Source organism: Idiotropiscis lumnitzeri, chromosome 1 (assembly GCF_059441095.1).
Source record: "Idiotropiscis lumnitzeri isolate Australia: NSW breed Sydney's pygmy pipehorse chromosome 1, RoL_Ilum_1.0, whole genome shotgun sequence".
NCBI lineage: Eukaryota > Metazoa > Chordata > Actinopteri > Syngnathiformes > Syngnathidae > Idiotropiscis > Idiotropiscis lumnitzeri.
In genome coordinates, this window is record NC_142391.1 from 35693689 (window position 1) to 35714433 (window position 20745).

Here is a 20745-nt window from a genome sequence, read left to right on the forward strand (position 1 = left end):
TTCACCAATCAGATTTTAAATTCATCCTCCCAGGGCCAGACCGTCATTTTCCTGTCCTCTGACTGGTTGGTCAGTGCAAAACACGTTACAGCCAGCCTTCACATTTTATTTTTATCATTCTAGAGATGCATTAATTGTATGGATTACATGAAGACTGTTAACTCTGAGCTCATCCACACTGTATGGAATTGTGTTTTGAGGGTTAATAATTAAAACATGAATACAAATAAATAAATAAATAAATAAATAAATAAATAAATAATTAAAAAATATATAATATATTATTAGATTTTTGGGATATTAACTAAAGGGCTACTCAGTGTGTAGTTGGACTGCATTTTTTCCCTAAAATTCATTCTAATCTAATCTAATCTAATCTAATCTAATCTAATCTAATCTAATCTAATCTAATCTAATCTAATCTAATCTAATCTAATCTAATCTAATCTATAGTTTTTATTCATTTATCTCATTCAATTATGGGTGAATTATAATTAAACTAACGAAATCTTAATGTTATTAAAATTAGTTAAACAGAATATACAATTTTACATTTGTCACCCGCACATTTTGTTCATTTTTTAAAATTCCTCTAAAACTTCGATTAATGATATAGAATTAAATTCATTATAAATAATAGCATATGTTAAATTAATTAGTTTAATGAGTTAATTCAATTGACCTAGAGAAAAAAATTATCTCGCCCATCTGTCTGCTTGCAAAATCAAATGTGTCCCTTGAGTGCAAAAGTTACCCCACCCTGCTCTCAACGCTGCAAGTATGTATCTAGGATGACTTCAGACAAATGTAATCTTGCTCGTAAAGTTCCATACACTGAAGACGTCAACAGAAACACAACCCAAATCGTTGAACTCTGATCATTATAAAGCATTTTCGTAATGCAATTGTTTAAGAATTGCAACTAAAGTATAGGGTGAAGTTCATCACTGCAGTGTATAATGAAATTAAAATAAAGCAGGGTTACTCCTCAGTCTTCCAAGATGCATGATGGAGAGGGAATAGGAAGACATTTTACTCCTATTGTCACGTTTTCTAGGAATGATTGGAATTATGAAATGTGGCATTCTACCCCACTGCAAAACACATGCAAGGTTAACTGAGGACTCAATCCTCAAGTGTTGAAAATAAATGTACGGATGAACGGAAATTGTATTGCCCATTCTGACAATTGCATTCTTCTGTATAGTTATTCATTATTGCTTTCTCTTTTCCATCACCGGTACCTTTGTGGTGCAATCACAAAACAGGTAAAGCACACAATAGCGGAACACATTTGTGAAGTTAATCCTAGACATGACGGCATCTCTATTTGTGAAATTCTAAATTGTTAGACTTTTACCCTGGTTGACTTTCGGGGTTCTGCTGTATCTGAGAAAAGTCTTTAGGTTTTGAAAATAATACACAATTGGTTTTTGAAATCAGTTCAAATGCTGATGCAAGGAAGCATTTAAAAAACACTGACAGCAAGTACAATTGGTAAAATGTACATACCTGTGCCATTATGGTTTCACGACACGCCACTTTCTGTCATGTACCACCTCTAGGGGGCGGAATATACTAATTGGTGGTGGAGTTCCCATTGTCCTGCTTTTATCACCTTAACGCAGTGAGGGAGGACAAAAACGTAAATACAAGAGTTAACAAGTCAGAAGATCGCTGGTTTGCAAAGACATTTGTTGAAGGAAAAAGCTCAAGTGGGAGATTGCGATTCGAAAAGGCCTTAGCCTCATCTTTGATGGCCCTGCTGATGAGAGAGAGCTCACTTCTCCCACTTCTCCATTTCAGCCCATGAGTTAACTTCTGCTCTGGAGGATTGTTTATTTTGGATGCCGCCGATGACTGTGAAGGACTGTCAGAGGGATCGTCAAGGGGAACAGCCTTGGCTCCATCTTTACTGACACTTTGAAAAAGGTGCTCTTATTTTTCACCTTACCTGTGTGGGATTTTCAGAGGGAATAATGCCTTCATGTTGGAGACGAAGATCCTGGATTCCAGCTTTGTTTGCTGCCACTCTGTTTGTTCCTTTTGTTCATGCTGAATCTGACCACGACAGAAGGCTGGCAGGCTCGTCCTCGTGCTATGGAGGATTTGACCTCTATTTTGTCTTGGACAAGTGAGTTGGACTTTGTTGTAAAACTATGAGCAGAGAATCAATTTGTGACACTAAGTTTATATAAAATATAAAAAGACTGCCAAATATGAGCATATAGAGACTCATTAAATTTGAAGCATATTAATAAGGAAATTATTCTCATTTTTTTCTTCAATAATGAATGTGATTAAGTCAGTCAAAATGTTTTGGTTATCGATGGACAGCCGTGTCATGCCTTGGCAGCTGTATGGATGGACCGATGTTACAATGCTGTCACAGGCTCCAAACTAAATCTCTGTTTTTGATGAATCTGTAATCCATAAAGTAGATCTAACTGGCAACCTTTCAATGGCACACGCTTAATAGATCTTAACAGGATAACTGAGTTTCCTCATCTGGAACATCTGTGGCAAGGACCTCAGTAGACCCTCCACTTTAATACATTTTCATTTACTAATCAAATTTCCTCCTCGTAAAACAAGTCAGCCAAGTAGGCCAACAAGAAATACAGTATACAGAATGCATCATATTTCTGCCTCCTTTTATTGTTTTTTGCATTGCATTTTATTCAGAATGCATTGACTTTGCAGCAAACATGCCCGTGCCCTCCACCTGCCCCCGCCGTCCTGCCACAGGATTAGCCTCATCATCTCTCAGTGTCTTCACAGCCTATCTTTCATTGACTCCAGATGTTTTAATGTTTCAGCCTGTTGTCTTGGCTTTTTTTGTACTGGAACTTATGTCATGGTAACGATGGAAAAATAGGTGTTTGGTAATAAGGAGGAGAAGAAGGGGGGGCGGGATCTGAGGTTATAAAAGCAGTTAAAATGAGGACATCTAAATGTGATTCAGAGATACAAGCACACACATTTATACTTGATTTCATATTATGCATCTCTGGATAGATATTTGTTGATATCCTAAATGATGAATGTCCTCCTTCCGCTCAGTAATGCTTGTGTGTTTATTTTCAAACTGCACAGGATATAGAGGACTTAATGGCTGGTTGCTTTACGACCTAATAAAAACATTCAGGAGAAAAACCGGAATACCAACAGCTCAGCTTTACTGTGAGGGGGTAAAGAGAGCAAAATTGATTAACAACAACACTGAACTAATTATGATCTCACGGCGGTATGCATGGGAACTTAATGAGCGGTCATTTCTCCCATAGAAATAACAGACTTCATTAACTGCGGGTGCATTATAAGGATGGTAAGTGTAACTTGAGCAGAGCTACAAAAGTGCAATCCCTCTGGGGAAGGCTCCAAACCGTTGCTGATTTGCTTCTGTGGAGGCAGTCTGGTTTTAATTTGCACTCAATTAAAAAGCAGCTCGCTTTTCTTTTACATTACGTTTAGGAAACTAACCATCTGACATTTCCCTTTGGTAGATCTGGCAGTGTGATGGATCACTGGACTGAAATCTACCATTTTGTTGAGCACTTAGCTCATAAATTTATAAGGTAAACTAATCAGTGTTTGGCATGGAGACAGCTTCATGAAATGTTTCCTGATCTAATAGTGTTTATTTCTACTTTGCTTCAGTCCACAATTAAGGATGTCATTTATTGTGTTCTCCACGGAAGGGAAGATTTTAATGAGCCTGACGGAGGACAGGTGGGTACATATGACCTTTTTTGGGAATCTTTTTGGTACTATGCTTTAAATTTTAAATAACAAAATTATACCATTTGAACAGGGGTGTGTAGACTTTATATTCACTGTAGTTTCCCATCACATCCTTTGCTAACAGTCGTATTGTTGATTATGTTAACAGGAATAAATACATAAGGTAATCAATGATACTGTCGTATCTAAATTGTATGAACCAATTTGGTGTTGGTGACTTTTTTTTGTGTTTGAGCACCTGACCTCCAAAATATTGGTGCACATGACAGAGGCATCACTTTCAAAACAATACATGAATCATGGTTAGGGGCGGAGCGGTTTTTGAAAACTGATGAAACCATTCGCATAGACAGTTTGTTTGTTTGCGTTCCAATGGGTCTGTTCCCACAATTATTTTTTTTCCCCTCTCAGAAGCGCTAAACCAAAATGGTGGCACACGTGATTACAATGGTGCGTCATAATTCACGCCCAAGAGCACATAAGCAGTCCATAATATGTGCGTCATATCCTTCCAGCGATGGGACAGCCAGTCATATTGTGTTGCGTCCTGCCTCATAGGTTACTCCAGCTGGATTCATAATAACTCATTATCAATCTGTGGTACATAAAATGGATGTCAGGGAATTAAAAATCGCTGGAAATCACTATGTTTGCAACTCAGGTGTTTTGATTATCACGGAAACTTGGCTTAAACCAAGGAATATGTAATGCCAGCATGCAGCGAGTTGGCTCCTGGTCATCATCAGAAACTGGCAGGCTTCATATACACAAACTGTCACAATTCCTACACAATCTACCTGTAAATACCCCCAAATTAAGGCTGGCAGTCTGCAATTAAAGCACCTCTTGTTCGTTTAATATCAAAGCCATTATGGTCATCTTAGTCTTCATCGCCATAACAAATTAAGATGCATACTTAGTCATTTAAAAAATTGATTTCATACTTGAGCTTTATTTTGCCATAGAGTAATAATTAAATCAGGGGTTTTCAACATGTGGAGTCAAGACCCTTTAAAAAAAAAAAAAAAAAAAGAAATAACACGATAAACCACCAAACAAAAAAGACAAAAAGTATGCATACTGAAATACGGCTCATTTGCATGGAGCCGTGACTTATTCTATTGTATGAATGTCAACAGGTGGATACACAGGTTGGTTGTAACTTTTGCCATCCAATGAATGAACTTTTATTTCTTATGCCTACAACTGTATGCTGCTGGCATAGAAAAACAAAATATTAATAACAATTAACATAATAATGTAATAACAGTAATTAATAATAATAATATCATTATTTTAAGCGAACTACAAGACATAATCGATTTTTCTAAAAGTCAATGCATACTGAACCGAACCCCGTTCCACTCCTAACCTTGATAACTGCTGTAAAAAAATGACATAATATGAGATGAGGTTGTTTTGTGTATGCCACCTCAGAGAACGTATCCGTAAAGGTCTGGAGGAGCTCCAGGGAGTTCATCCAGGAGGTGACACCTTCATGCACGAGGGCATCCTGCGGGTGAGTTGCGACATCGCTGTCTCCACTTTTCATACAACGCGAACAATGAGCACGACCCAATGAACTAAACAGATGTTGCCTTCATGCAGGGTGTGGTTATTTGACAGATTATTGTCTTTGTGATTTTTCCACAGGCCAGCGAGCAGATATACTATGGAAACACAGAAGGTTTGGATTACATGTTTGTTATTCTCCTTTGTGGGTATAGTATTGTCATGTCCAAATGTTACCCGTAAAACCATCCTCTGCTTAAAGACTTAAGAGTCAGAGGGTCTCTGAAGTTTGGAGGTCGTTTTTTTTCACGTGGAGTCATTAAAAGAAAGCCTTTTAGAATGCTTTAAGTTAAAGTGAGAGAGAAATGTCATGCCTGAACGCTCAAAAGTTTGACTAACAAACTCTTTTGTTATTTTGTGGGGAAAAAAAATCCAACTATAGCAAAGGTTTTTTTTTCTAGTGTTCACTTGGTAACAAGACAATAAAAGACCAACTATCTCAATATCCAATTATTTAATCTTATTTTCTTTCAAACAATCCTTACAAAAAAAGGGTCATCCACGTTTCCATCATGTTGTTAATGTAGTTAAAAATATTATAAGACGACACATTTCCTGCTTTCATTTACCAAACGTGTGTTGTAAAATTTCTTGAAGTACTCACGGCTGAAGTCACATCGATCGTCACACACTGCCACTCTGTCTTACATACGTGAGCTGTTGCTGCGTGCTCATAAACGGTGCTAGTCCTGAAAGGGAAGTCTGCCACATTTTTACAGATAAGCATAGATAACACATTTATTTATTCTAAAAGGATCTGGTCACATGTTTTTTGCCCGCAGGTTATCGCACCGCCAGTGTTATTATTGCCCTGACAGATGGAGAGCTGCATGAGGATCTCTTCTACTATGCAGAGCGAGAGGTCAGAGACAAAAATTGGCTTCCAGACTAATTGCAAGCAGGTGAAACATTTTTTTTCAACACTAACCCCATTAAATGGCGCCACATCACCGCTTTGAACTTCCTGCTTTTTACGGCTAAGCAAAAGCTTCTGTAAGAGCCCAACGCAGGTGAGATGTGTTTGTTCAAACACATGTGGCCAGCCAACGCAAATAATGCTACTTAATGAGAGCAGTGATTTATTTTTCAACATGGTCTTTCTTGTTACATGTCTTGTAAAGCATTAAGCTGCATGACAAAATTCCAAGCTAACATGTAACTGAATCCATGTGCTGCAAGGAATGTTGTCTTACTTGTGTCCTCCATCTTTGCCAACCTGACAGGCTAATCGCTCCCGGAGCTTGGGGGCCACCGTTTACTGCGTTGGGGTGAAGGACTTCAATGAGACTCAGGTGGCTTTTTTACATCAACTTTAATCCATATATCGACAACTTGAAAAACATTTTACATTTACTGGCATACAATGGAGCTACCCTTACAGCGAATGCAGTTTTACCAAACTATGCAATATTTTAATGGTCACGTTGCCAACTATTGTGCGTGACAATGGCAAGAAATAACGTCAAAATCACAGAATCTTATATGAAAAAGAAGCAGGGGCAAAAAAATACTTCTGTAGGCTACATAATGGACAGGAAATCAGCACCCTGTCTTGCTGTCTCTTGCAAAGGCAAAGTTAGATAGATAGTTCAAATATTTGGCAGAATAAAATTCTGATAACTGATTCATCCGCTGATTACGGTTATTTTCCCCCAAAATATTTAATGAATATAATAGAAGTTCTTTTACTTTTTGGTAAATAACTTGGCCTCACAGTGCAGAGGTTGTGGGTCGGATTCTGGCTCCGGCCTTCCTGTGTGGAGTTTGCATGTTCTCCCCGTGCCTGCGTGGGTTTCTTCCAAGTACTTTGGTTTCCTCCCACATTCCAAAAACATGCATGGTCGGTTGATTGAACACTCTAAATTACCCCTAGGTTTGGAACTTGCCAATATTTTGACTATTTTATATATTATAATTGTATATATTATTATATATATTGTATTTATTTATTTATTTTATTTTAATTAATTACTCAATTGTTTAATTCATTGATACTTATTTAATTTAGTTTATATATAATTATATATATTTTGACAATATTTTGAATATTTTATTTAGTTTGTCAATGTCATTATCCTTGACTTGTAATGTTTGTGTAAAACAAAAGGGAAATAATCGGAGAAAAAAAATATTGGCCAATTAAATTGGCTGGTTGATTGGCCGTAAAAAATTTGTGCTAAATACAACTTAACTGAAACTGAAATACAAACTGAAGAGTAATTGCATTCTTTCTTCGGATTACGTCACGCATTTCCTAAGTCACAGAATCTTTGCCCAACTAAAGTGTGCTGTGTTTTTCTTACGGGCAGTATGTTGCCATTTGTTGATTAACCAATGTGGGTTGAGTTTAAAAATGTCAAAATCTGAACAATGATGAGAAGTAGATTTGCATGATAGAATTAAGTGTTTTTTTTTCCTTGCTCACCTTTAGCTAGCAAAGATTGCTGACAGTAAGGACCACGTTTTCCCTGTCAATGATGGATTTGAGGCTTTGCAAGGGGTCATTGATTCTGTAAGTATGTCACTCCCGTCCACACAAACAACACCTGTATGGAAATAAGTGACATCGCATGGCTGACCCACAGGAAATCACCTTGGAATATAATATCTCCTGCACCCTATGACCTCATAGTTCGACTCGTGTGAGCGCATACCAGGCTTAAAGCACTGTAAGCCTTCGTTGAGCGCTTGCATCTTTGAAACTCTGGCTGGGACAGAATTCCAGAAAAAATCTTACAGTGACTGCGATTTTGCTGTTTTTGATCAGGGAGGACCATTTTTGGCCGAATAGATTACTGGATCTCTTGTGAGCTCAGTGTTGTCAGGAAATAAAAAGCAGCGTGTCATGACAACAGGGTTGCCATTTGATAGGTTAAGCTTGTCATCTGCAGCGCATTATCATCTAATTTGAAATTCAAGGAGCAAGCATGTTGTCGTAGATGCCAGGAACAGTTGAAAACAGTTGAAGGAGCAAATTCATGTCAAGGAGCACATCAGTGCCACAAGTGGATGTTGAAATTTGCCATGTGACGGGAAGCAAAACATTAACATAAGAAAACATGGACACTGTAAAAATATTGAGGAGAATGCCAAGTTATTCCCGTTATCCTCCATGTTGATATTTATTTTCCTCATTTCCTCAGATCCTGAAAAAGTCTTGCATTGAGATTCTGGCAGCTGAACCCTCCAGTATCTGTGCAGGAGGTGAGGAAGCAGGGTTTCCCTTCATGCTGAGAATCCTAAACTTGCCACTGAAGTTTTTTTGGGTCATCGCCAATTTTTGAGGTGATATTTGGTGTTTTCATTTCTCCTCCACCAGAGTCATTCCAGGTTGTAGTGAGAGGAAATGGATTCCTCCATGCTCGCAACGTTGATAAGGTCCTTTGCAGCTTTCGAATTAACGACACCCTTACTAAAAGTGAGTGAAACATATCTTAAAATCCAAATGACGACTATGTTTATTATTCTGGCTGCAGTATACACTGTCATTGTTTCGCTATGAGAATATTCGCTATACCTCTCCATAATTCTTTGCCACAAAATGTTCTTTGCACCTTATAGTCTATAAATGGCATTCTGATTAATTTCACATTTGTTGAATATGAGCTGAGCTGGTTTCAGGTAATGATCAATCATGGCTCGCCTGTTTTCTAAAACTGAGCCATGATTGGTCGTTAGCTGAATCCTGTGCAGCCTTGATATCATTTTCTGTCAACAGAAGTGACAAAATGGAAGCGCCCTTAGATAGCTAAAAATGGGTGGATTTTACTGTTTAAGTCATTTTCTGCAAAAGCAATATAAATCAGAATGCCATGTTTGGACCAGTGGGCTTGCATAGAGCGTATTCTTGTAAAGAACATTTTTGGATTGACATTAAGATGTGGTTAACTGGGTGTTACACACCTCCCAAACTTCTCTGATAGTGAAGTTAAGAGAGAATGTTGGAATCTTGTGTTAGATCTCATAGGTAAAGTTTAAATTAAAAGTCCAGTCCACTGCTGGAATCCTCTATGATTAAAAAAGGTGTGAAGTTTACTACTTCTGCTATTGTGCTGTCTTAAAAGTTTTTGTGTCATTACAACCTGTACCACACGCAAAACAGTGTTTAAAATGCCTTTAGGCTAACAAACAATTTCCCCTCAGTCTTTGCTGGTGGGTTCAATTAAAAATTGTGGAAACGGCTTCCTCCTGAGCACAACACAGCTCTGCGGGAAGCGTTGGTATAATTTACAAAGAAAGATCAAACACTTAATAAATCAAGCCATGTGGTAAATGTCTGCTGTCTTAGCAAGCTAGCTAATGTCATGTTGTTGATTGCGCGATTCAGATTTCTCCAGGTTAGGTTGAATGAAGAATCAAAATTAACCCCAGGTGTGATTGTGAATGTGAATATTTCTTTGTCTACATACAATTCACCCTGCAATTTGCCCGTGACCAGTCCAGAGTGTACCGCGCCTCTGACCCAAAGTGAATTGTGAGCAAAGCATGGAATCTGAATATTCTTCCACATGGGAGTTAGGTGGAATTCTGTAGGCTTGGGGGAATTACATCCTGTGTGCTCTTCAGTGAATTTGTGGAGTTGTTTTTTTTAGAAGCTCCTGAATCCAATATTTCTCTCTTTAATGGAAGAAAAAGCACAGTGGATGTAGGGCTAAACCTGGGGTGAGGTCATATATGATCTGGCTCAGTTCCTATTGAGGCTAAGCTGTTTCTGGCTTCGTTTGCTTATCCCTCCATCCTGCACGGAGTTTCAAAGGCGCATCAACAATGACCCACGTGACTCTCGTGTCAATTTCCTCAGTTCTGGGGTATGCTCTCCCTCAGCCAGAATAACCTCAGCAGCTTGGTCATGGTGCTTGTTGGAACTGCTTTCCTAAAAGCGGACAAGACCTCGATTTACCTCAAAAACAAAAGCTGTCAGTTTTGCTGAGCTGTTTCTATGACAGACTTTATTCCCTTAATACTGAAAACACTTGTTTTGATTTTAAGAGAACACACTTCTCAGAAATTTGTGAACGGACTTCTTGCGAAAGTCACTACTTTCCATGAACATGTTGTTGGAGTCCCTTCTCCTATTGCCCAACATTCATTCACTTACTGTGATGTCTTTTGAGAACAACAAAGCAATTTCGGATAAACACTTTTTCATTGAGTTATTTTGGCCTTCAAGCCGTCTTTTATATCAGGACTGGAACGTTTGGCACATGTTCATGTTTTGAAACATTTCCATCTTTGTCTCTAGTGGTGAAACCTTTGATAGTGGAGGATACTTATCTTCTCTGCCAGGCACCTGTGCTTCAGGATGAGGGCATGTAAGTTAACCGCCGCACCCCCTTTTGTTTTTTCCTTGTGCCACCAGTATGACACTTGAGTCATTTTCTCCTTTTTTTTTCAGGGCAGCAAATCTTTATGTCAGTATGAACGATGGGCTCAGTTTCATCTCCAGTTCGGTCACCATTACAACTGTGAGCTGTGTGAGTACGACACGATTCAAAAAGTAGTCCTCTAGCGTGGTAGAGCCATTCTAAATCTAAAAACACATGACCACAACCACAACAAAAAAAGAATCATCAGAATGTTCTCTAATACATAAATAATTGTCTGCATCTTATTTAAATAGTATCATGAAAAAATGCACTGCTATATCCGTCCCTTATCTGTTCCGCTTCTTCTCACAAGGGTCGCGGGGGGTGCTGGAGCCTATCCCAGCTGTCATTGGGCAGTTGGCAGGGGACACCCTGAACTGGTTGCCAGCCAATGGCAATGTTTATTTGATATATTATATTATATATTTGAAGGTAAAGGCAATATAAATACAGGGCTATTTACGTAAGTGGTGTAAAGCGCTCACGTTGGTTCAATCCGATGTTGGTCATTTTGCAGATGAGTGTAGGCAGGCGGATCTGTGAGTGGGAGGGCTGCACTTCAGAGGGAGTTGCCACACCTGACTACAATCATGACTTTTCTGAGCTTTCTTTAAATGTGGGGTGCTTGTTGAGATTTTAGAAACATATTTTTCTCAAATACATTTCAAATTGTATGACAACTTCAGATATGCCATTTTATTCACAATAAAAATGAGCCAGTGGAGTCTATCTTAACTGCCACACTTTTACACTACTCTCTAGTTATGACCTAGTGCATAATGTGTAATATATACTCATATCACATATTTATAATTTCCCTGAGACGCTTGCCTTGAAGCGTGTGGTAATGAGATTCTAGTAAAAATGCCATTCAGTGGTTGAGAGTGTTTATTTCCTCCTCTAATGACAAATACATGACATGGTGGTCTTTTAAATTACAGTCAAATCAACTTGAAGGAGCAAGACAAAAACGGGTAGCATCTTTGAACCGCATAGTTCTACATCGTGTGATGCTCTGTGTTTATATGTCACAGTCTGATGGGACCATTTTGGCCATCACGCTGCTCATCCTCATGCTACTCCTCATCTTGGCTCTCCTCTGGTGGTTCTGGCCGCTCTGCTGTACTGTGGTGAGTCCAACCTCTCTTATACATTTTTGAACTTTCATTTCTATTGGTATCAATTTACCAATGTGACTCTTCATGTACGGTAGTTGCAGAACTGCACGGAAATACCTTTGATAGGGTCAAACGAAATTAGCATGATTATTTTGCTTGTTACAACTCTTACAGCTTTAATCTCGTAATTGTACTTCTTTTTTTCCCTCCTTGTTACTTTTTCAATCAGCAATCACTGAATAGCATAAATTGAATCTGTTCTTTGGATGAGACTGATTGGTGGAGCATTAGAAATCACCAAAAGTGAAGTGATTTGTGAAGCGGTCAGCTGCTCTGGACATACAGAATATTGCAACAAATTATGTCAAATTCAGTCTTTCTCTCTTGAAATTTTTTTTTTCTAATATTACCACAGCTGGAAACAACCAGACCAATCTATCGGTTTTTACATCATGGCTCCCTTTCCTCTCTCTGTTCTCATCTATTTCGTGACACTTGAAGTCCATGCGTGTCTGTTTAGGAAAACGACGTTGGGTTACCATGGAGAGTCATTCCTGCTCCAGGAATTGGAAAAGGATGGAGGAAAATCACAAATAAGAAAAATCAGGGTCACGCAATGCATTTAATTTGCTTTCCTCATTCAGTTTATAATCATCTTGACAGCTCATCTGTAGATGGCAAGAATGACACAAAACCACACACGAGAGGCGCGTGCGGCCGATGCCAGGCAGACTCAACTGTACGTGCGATGTCTGATCACATATGCTGTTAAATCTTAAACAATGCACATCTAAAAATAGTTGACAATTATCACTACATTAAATATATTGCTCTAAATAAATAATACGATAATGTAGTATTTTTTTGTTAGGCTCATTTTTGTCCCAAAATGTGGCAAGCAGATTTCTAGGTCAGTGCATTGCTCATCTAAGTGGACAAAGCATTTCCTCAGCTATGGGGCGGGGACAAAAGAGTTTTTCGACATGCTTTCATGACTTTATCTGATGTGGCCTGGTCTTCTCTCTCTGTGTGTTTATTCCTCCTCAGATCATCCACGAGCCGCCGCCACCTACTGCGGAGGAGAGTTCGGTAGGAGCGGCACCCTTTCAGACTTTAATGACTCCTTGCCAGTGTTTAGTTTATTCTGACATCTTAAACCTCAATGACCAAGCAAGCGCTCTCATTCTTTCTCTCTCGGCCCTGGAATGAAAGTCTTCAACAATCTCTTAAATGTGCTGCGAGTCGACGCCCTCCAACATTCACAATAAAATTCAGACTTTTGCTATTTTCCAACCCATCCCAGTTTTACGGCTGATTTTAATTTATAGCCTCGCGTCAATCTTCCAGCATTTTTGCTCGGCAGTATAAGCAGCCAATAAGCCACAAATATCCCATTGCATTTGTATACAGTAATTGTGCTGTTTATTCCTTAATTAAATAGCCTTGGCATGCTTGTCTGGACTTTGTCGACTGGACAAGATGATAACTTATTAGTCAGATGGACAATATATTACAAGGATGAAACGTCATGACATTTTCCTTTTGAGCTTCTGTTTTATTTCCTTGGATCAGTCAACCACCACAGACAGACAGAGAAAAACCAGGATGGATGTTGGAGTGGAGAAGAAACTGCTTAAAAACTATGCCTGGTTACTTACCATTTGAGAGGATATTTGCAGCTTGTGTTCCGGTGACTAACCACAGAATTAGGGACACTTTTAACAGAAGAAAATGCTATCCTTAAAAACGTTAATCGGGCATAATTTGGATTGACAGTGTTGGAGAAGTATTCATTTAACAACGTTTATTATTGTGGTTGTAGTTTGGAGTAGTGTAGAACTACTCATACTTCTATGTACAGTATATAAAAAAAAAAATATTGTAGTCTGCAGCCAACTGTAACCACAATAAAAAAAAGACAATTAATAAGAATTTAATAAGTTGACTCCATGAAACCATTTGAATGGCTCATTTGCCTCCTGTCCCAACCCTACAGGATGATGAAGACGACGATACCCCAAAGAAGAAATGGCCCACTGTAGACGCTTCCTACTATGGAGGACGGGGAGTTGGGGGAATCAAAAGGATGGAGGTGAGAACAGAGTGCCAAGTTCCTCCACCTCAGGACTTTCCGCTGAGACGCCAAACTGGTCTTTGTTAGGTTCGCTGGGGTGAGAAAGGCTCCACTGAAGAAGGAGCAAAGCTGGAGAAAGCCAAAAATGCCAAAGTGAAGATGCCTGAGCAGGAGTTTGTGCATTGCCCCACGCGTGTTCTCAACAATGGCATGCAAAAACCTCTTGGACCCCACAAGTGGTACTCTCCCATCCAGGTACACTTGAAACAGATTGAGAGGTTCTTGTTCATTCAGGGACATCAATATCTGTTTCTACTTGAACACAAACAAATGCAACCTGAACTGATGAAGTGTGTGTGAGATTTGAATATGATAAATTGCTACAAGACAAAAGCCCAAGCGTGATCAAAGCCAGATGGACTTTTATTTGCCAATTCCCACTTATAAAGTCCCTGAAAACAACTGTTTGCATGTCGGTTTGTCTATAACACACGCCTGTTAAAAAGGATCAATGTTAATCATCTGCAGGGCCTGTAAGTTGAAACATGACTCAGAGAAATGACACAAACTATATTCACGTAAACTGCTGCTCTTCCAGCACTGGGTTAGAGGAGTGACACTTCATTTGCAGTGAGCAGGCGATTGTTAATAGAAACCAGGCTCCTGTTGGACTGACCTCCGGGGAATAGGACTGCGCGACTAGCATTTTTGTGAGGGAAAATAAAACAGCTGTGTTGCCTCCCTTTATCCTCAGCATATCTGTTTTGTTTGAAACTATAAAGAGAAGACACACAATGTAGAGGGTTATAAGCAGATATATTCTTTAGACGAAGGACAGAAATTCAAGTATTGCACGACAACGTCGGTGTCATTAAGATTATCATTTTAACTCCTTTTGCTTCTATAGAACAAGCTGGATGCATTGTGGGCCCTTTTAAGAAAAGCCTACAACCGCGTGTCTGTTATGAGACCTCATCCAGGTGATAAGGTAAGATTACCACAAAACTACAAATGACGTCAATCATGCTGAGGGATTCAACAGAGAGTCGCTTTTGTACCACTAATTGGAGAGAAAGTGCTGGGAGATGTGAGCACTGCAGACCGCAGTGTTTCCTCAAACTTTATTCACACAAGGCACCCATTTCGCCTGAGAAAAATCGTACGGCACACCACCAAACAGAAATATGACCCAAATTACAAATACTGAAATTATGATGATATTGTTTCAGTTCACTGACAAATTGACTTCAATGTGAAATCTGGGCCGGTTTATTTTATTGCAAGAGGCATGACAACGTGTGGATACGGAGGAGATAATTAAAATAATGGAAACGCATTTAATTGTTCTGCCTGTCAATAGATGTAATTAATAGATAATTGTTTTCTAATTGGCAAAAAATGTTGGGGCACCCATCCACATATTGTCACATTCCTAAAAAAATGCCTTATGTAATTTTTTCTTTTTTTTCCCCCTAGAAAACACAAAAATGGACCCAACTAAATTATATTTAGCAATAATTAATAATAACAATTATGCACGATCTGTTCAACTGACAACATATTTTAGCAGAGTTGGCCAGCATCCAGAAGCAATGCAAAAAAAATGTATGTAAATTATTTTTTTTTTTAAATAACATAGGCCATTACTTTAGCAGGGTAAAAACCACTATAATTGACCCAATTGCAAATAACTTTGTGGACCCCCAAGGAACCAGTGACCCCGATTTGAGAACAACTGCGTAAAACGAGCCTCATGGGTGAACTGATGGTAAATTGGGAGTTAACTTTCAGCAAACGTCTGGCTGGCTGCAGTGCGAAGTCATGCAGGGAGAAGATGTCTGCTGAAGTCACCACAGGGAAAAGCCCAAATGTTACTTCTCAATGGCCAGCTGTGCAATCAAGGCGATAACAGTTCACTTGACTGTTTGCAGGCAAGAAGGCTGGGATTGGCACAAATGAACATTACAAAATGAATCGCATTCACTGTTCAGGAGAAACGGCAGAAAAAATAAATAAATAAATGTATGTGTCAATATACTAGTATGTATATACCATTTTTGATTCTTGAATTCTTTGTATTCTTTTATTAATTTGTGCAGATTCCACTCACCAAGACTGCTTGTTAACTGCCAGCAATTACATTCAAAGTTGTCCCAACCCCGCTCCCCGAACTATCCATCGAAAAGTAACATTTAGCATTGTTCTATGATGACTTCAACAGAAATCTCTTCACTGCATCAAATCGCTCTGCAGCCAAACCTTGGGTGGAGCCTGTTGTCGTCTAGCAGTGTGACATTGGATCAGTTTTACAATCCAAGCTGTGTTCTACCTGTAGAAAGGTCTTTACATCCACATATGAACTATATGTATACCAGCTGCTTGATTATTTTCACAAAACTGTGTCAGGTGGCACACAGCTGTGTTTATACTCAAGTCTGACTGGGATTATGGAACAATGTGAGTCATTGCTTCATCACAACTGTTTCTCATTTAACCCACGAGGACAACAGTGGGAATGGCAGGGCCAGCTTTTTGGGGTAAAAAGGTTTTTTTGTTGTTCATTTTAGGACTGCATGCATAGTCACATAGCCAAGTATGAGTATGTCAAACAACTGGTTTAAAATGCATGCAAACTATACACAAATGCAAAACCAACTTGAAAATATTATAAGAAAACAACATCCTTGAAATAATCACATCCATGTCTGCAGATGTCACTGAGCAAAGAAAATGTTCTGTGACAATACCTAGAAGTGGCCAAGTTATGTAAGATACCATTTATCATCATGAAATCTTTCGGTTAGTCTGCGATGATTTGAAAATCTATTAGTGACATTTTGCCCAAGGTTGCGGTGCGTCGTGGAGGATTGCCTGGCTACCATATTGGCCGCCTTTGTCGTAATTTGCTTTTTAAACCCTTTCTCGAGAGTGCGACAAACATTATTGCCTGCCTGCCTGTAACACATATGGGACAAAAGATTATGTTAAATTCACGCTCACAGCAAGAAAAACATTCAAATATGACATCCTACATGCAGGCATTCAATCCTCAAATCCACTGACTGAGTGAAGTCATCGAGGAAAAAAAAGCAAGCAGGTGTTGAACATTAACCTAAACAGTATTGACAGTTTTTTTTTTCCCAGTTACACTTGTAATTGAATTAAATGTCTGTTATTTTTTCCAAAATGTTGAGGAAAATAAAACCCACATACAAGCCTTTGTATTGAGCAGCCTTTGATGACATCTATAAATTTAAGTCATTTCCTTTCGCAAAGTACAAGTAGACAATAGACAAGTATTAACGCAGGTAGTGCTAAAAATCTTTTGGGGAGGTGCACCCACATGTGCGATGGGTGTCAATTATTATTTATTATTCTAATTATTATATTATTATAATATTTAGTGTATATTTTGAGAATCATCCCAGTGGCTGCAGGATCTCTGCACGTCTTAACCTGCCACAAGCAAATGACTTTATTTTTCCGCCATGTCATGTGCTCACCGCATTTCCCAGGAATGAGAGGAGCTGCTTCTTGTTCGCGCCCACAATGGTGCAAACACCCTTTTTAGAATGCGTCCACTCGTACGAGTCTGCGAAAAAAACACACCAAATGACGTTTTGTTAAGGGAAGACCGAGACAAGGCACGGGCCAATTAGCGGTTTGACAGTTTAGCGTGATTTTAAAAAGTCATGTTTTCAATAACTCCCTAATACTGGCTGTCACCGGTAATAAGCTCTTTTTTTTTCTTTTTTGATAGGACATCTAAGCAGTGCACAATATGATTTTATGCTTACAGAATGTATAAACGAGACAAAAAAAGCCTAACAAACGCTCAAATACAAGCTTTCATTGCACAGTGAACTGAAATATGGTGAGGTGAGGTATTTTGTCTTGGCATACCGAACAAGTCTCATCTGACGTCATGTATGGCACGTGGCAGTGTTTCAAACTGCTAATTTCTGTGAAATGTTTGTGGAATACCGAATTGTCCAACGTCAGGGACTTCTGGTTTTATGAAACCAACAGCAAACATCCTGATCCGAAGTGCGTCTTGCTCATTGAAAAACGTCTTCGGGGCACCGAAAAAGCTTCCTTGAGGATTTGCAGTAAACAGGCTGCTCTGCTTGCAATTAGGATCCTCCCTTTTATAACTTCCCCTAAATGAATGCCGTGGTGGGACTAACAAGATCCATCAGTGGCGAACTCAAAGTCAGGTTCTTGTAGCATGTCGCCTACGACAAGTAGAACAGGGACTCGCTTCAACACAGCACTGTGGCTTCAAAATATCAAACGAGATCTTAAAAGATTACATTGGTGGCTTATTATACAATCCAATCCAAAAATACAACTTATACGTTCTATTGCCTTCTCATTGGAACAAATTGCGAGCCCATCTTTTCTACTTTGGAACACTTTTTAGTTTGTTGTCTCATTTAAAAGCAGATTCGCTGTTGTTGTTACGTGTCGACGTGACAACTGAAAACGCCGACCTCCACCAAGGCTTAAACATTCACATTGACACAAAAACTGGAAGACGTTAAAAGTTAGAATATTGGAATGCGTCTTCTTAAAACTTGATGCACATTAAAACCATATGATGGATGTCAACAAATTGATCTTGCATATAAATTCCATTCCAATTATGATTTGATAGTTAGTGTGGATTGTCAATGTCAATTAATGGAAAAATTATAACTGTCAAATGAAGCCCAGTTGATAAATCATGAAATGTTGGCCGGAAACTGTTCATAATCAAGGAGACAAATAAGCCAAAGTAATGTAAATTGAAAGCAGGTGTTTGCTTCTAGTCATCAACACACTCTTAAATGTAACACACGCAATTATGTTGTCTTGAAGAGGAAAACGTCGCCACCCAACTAACAACTAACACTCAACAAACAATTTTCCATAATGAATCACAGCTATTCACATTTTTCTATTCCTACTATTTTCTACAGAACTTGTAACAAATATTTACTTGTGTAAAACCTTGGAATTATTATAGAATTATCAAATATAATGTATATGTGGATTCACAGACTATTTAAAAGCTTTATTTGATCCTCAAATGCAATTGTTTAACAAAATAATCAAAAGAGATTCAGCTTTCGTGCATATTTCTTATATTATTCTCCAAGAAACAATTTGCCATCGTCTCGCATGCGGGTTTAGTTTTCCGCCCGCAAGCATCATAGTCCAGCCGTGTTGATTGCCGAGGCCACGTGGCGCGAACACCTGCGGGGTATTTTGCTGTGAGATGATAAACCGGACGTACAACAAACCTGACGTTTGAATTTAGCTTTGCAAAGTGCAATTATTTTCCATTTTTATTATTTTAAATGAGCTGTTTTTTCCAAGTAAAACTACCAACTCCTTGGTCCACCTTTGCATCAGTCTCCTTTGCTGCCTGCTAAGCAGAAGTTAATGGCCAGACGCTGCATAATTTTTTTATACGGTTTACATCCTTTGACTTATACTCCAAAATGTTCTCAGTATAAGTTTTTACACGTACAAATATAATCATCGATAACGATGGTTAACTCGTGCATTCCAAAACAACGGCAGGTCCTATCTTGGTACTCAAGTACATATTCAACTTCTTTACTCAAGAAAAAAAAAGTGGAAGGAATGAGCTCTTTTCTGCATTTATAGACCTTTTGGATCAACGCTAAAGGGCACTGTAAAAGTAACATCTGGTCCACTATGTCGTTTCAGGGCCGATGCATGAACTTTATTCGTATGAAGTCGCCCCCTCCACGCTACCCTCACTACAACCCACCGCCCATATACACCCCTCCCGCACCACAAGGGACCCTCCCGCCAACCCCCAGTGGCCCTCCGTCATCCTCTCTGTTCTCCGCTACGCTGCCCCTTCTGCCTTCGACCCCCTCTGACGCATCCCCCTCCCCTCCGTCCACACCCCCCTATTACACCCCACCTCCCAAACGAGCTCTCCCTCCCACCTCTTTGCACATACCCGCCGCGCCCGAGCTGCCGCCCACCCCGCCGCCGCCCCTCTCGCCCTCCGGCACCCTGCCCCCGCTCCCTCAAGGGCCAGCTCCGGGACGAGCCCCGCCGCCAGCCCGCCCACCGCCACGCCCCGGCCTGTAGCCGCAAAAGTCCGAATCCCGGCGAGAATTCGAAGCCCATGACCATGTTTGATTGTGTGTCCAGGTGAGCAAAGCCCAGCAGGCTGTGGCCTACCTGCCTTGTGCAGAGGACAACGAGGAGCTGCTTTCCGCTATTTGTCTACACTGACTTTTGTACACATCTAGCCCAACGGACGCTTGAATCACTGACAATGAATCACATGAGAGCATTTGTCCTCTCGCAGGGAGCTTCAAGTGTCCACTTCCTGTCTCGCACTAAGATGCTAGACTCACACATGGAAGCATGTTTCCGTACATGCAAAGATGACTCCAACTGCATCATGCCGAATTTGACAAACCCTTTCCCTTTGAAAGCTCAGTAATTTCAACCGTCATCCAAAGCGCTCAAGGGTGAGTCCAGTAGACTTTGGCCGAGAAGCCGTCTATGAGGCATTGAACTGATTCTCATTTTTGACTGACTTTGTTTCATTGTAAGCAAAAAAAAAGAAATTGTATTTTTTTTTTTTTTTAAGGGCAACGAAATGCAGGGGACGATTAACCATTCACACTCATATTATGACACCTCTGGGAAATTTGGAGTCAGCTGAACAATTGCATGTCGTAATCTTTGTACATTTCTTTTCCCTTGATACACCGTATACAGGATTGTTGTTTACGCACTTGAAAATTGCCGCGTCGTACCAGAGCTTATCTGTGATGGGTGAGCTTGTTTTATACTATTTTATCAAACTGTTGCTTTAATAAAAGTGTTAAAACCA

At 39.5% G+C, this 20745-nt stretch overlaps 1 protein-coding gene across 3 annotated transcripts; it reads left to right on the top strand.

Moving 5' to 3' along the window:
- Positions 1-1686: 1686 nt before the first annotated feature.
- On the top strand, positions 1687-20745 carry antxr1a (ANTXR cell adhesion molecule 1a). 3 transcript variants are annotated; one of them, XR_015845537.1, is made up of 19 exons: positions 1687-2134; positions 3507-3578; positions 3661-3732; positions 5182-5263; positions 5398-5431; positions 6099-6178; positions 6540-6608; positions 7748-7828; positions 8460-8520; positions 8636-8734; positions 10559-10628; positions 10712-10790; positions 11717-11812; positions 12848-12889; positions 13797-13892; positions 13962-14129; positions 14782-14862; positions 19593-20051; positions 20212-20745. XR_015845537.1 is itself a non-coding variant. In XM_088305741.1 (18 exons), the coding sequence occupies exons 1-18, from the start codon at positions 1980-1982 to the stop codon at positions 19986-19988; spliced, it is 1833 nt and encodes a 610-aa protein (XP_088161867.1). In that variant the 5' UTR covers positions 1687-1979; the 3' UTR covers positions 19989-20745. The 3 variants fall into 3 exon arrangements, 2 of the variants coding, with proteins under 2 accessions (XP_088161867.1, XP_088161868.1); XM_088305741.1 differs by having other exon boundaries at positions 19593-20745; XM_088305742.1 differs by lacking the exon at positions 19593-20051 and having other exon boundaries at positions 20052-20745.

What these genes read in the sequence shown, in the direction of transcription:
- antxr1a (XM_088305741.1), top strand. Translation starts at nt 1,980, where the DNA reads ATGCCTTCATGTTGGAGACGAAGATCCTGGATTCCAGCTTTGTTTGCT. An exon ending in CTCTATTTTGTCTTGGACAA is followed by an intron (nt 2,135 to 3,506) that starts GTGAGTTGGACT and finishes TCCCTTTGGTAG; the next exon opens with ATCTGGCAGTGTGATGGATC. An exon ending in AGTGGTACTCTCCCATCCAG is followed by an intron (nt 14,130 to 14,781) that starts GTACACTTGAAA and finishes TTGCTTCTATAG; the next exon opens with AACAAGCTGGATGCATTGTG.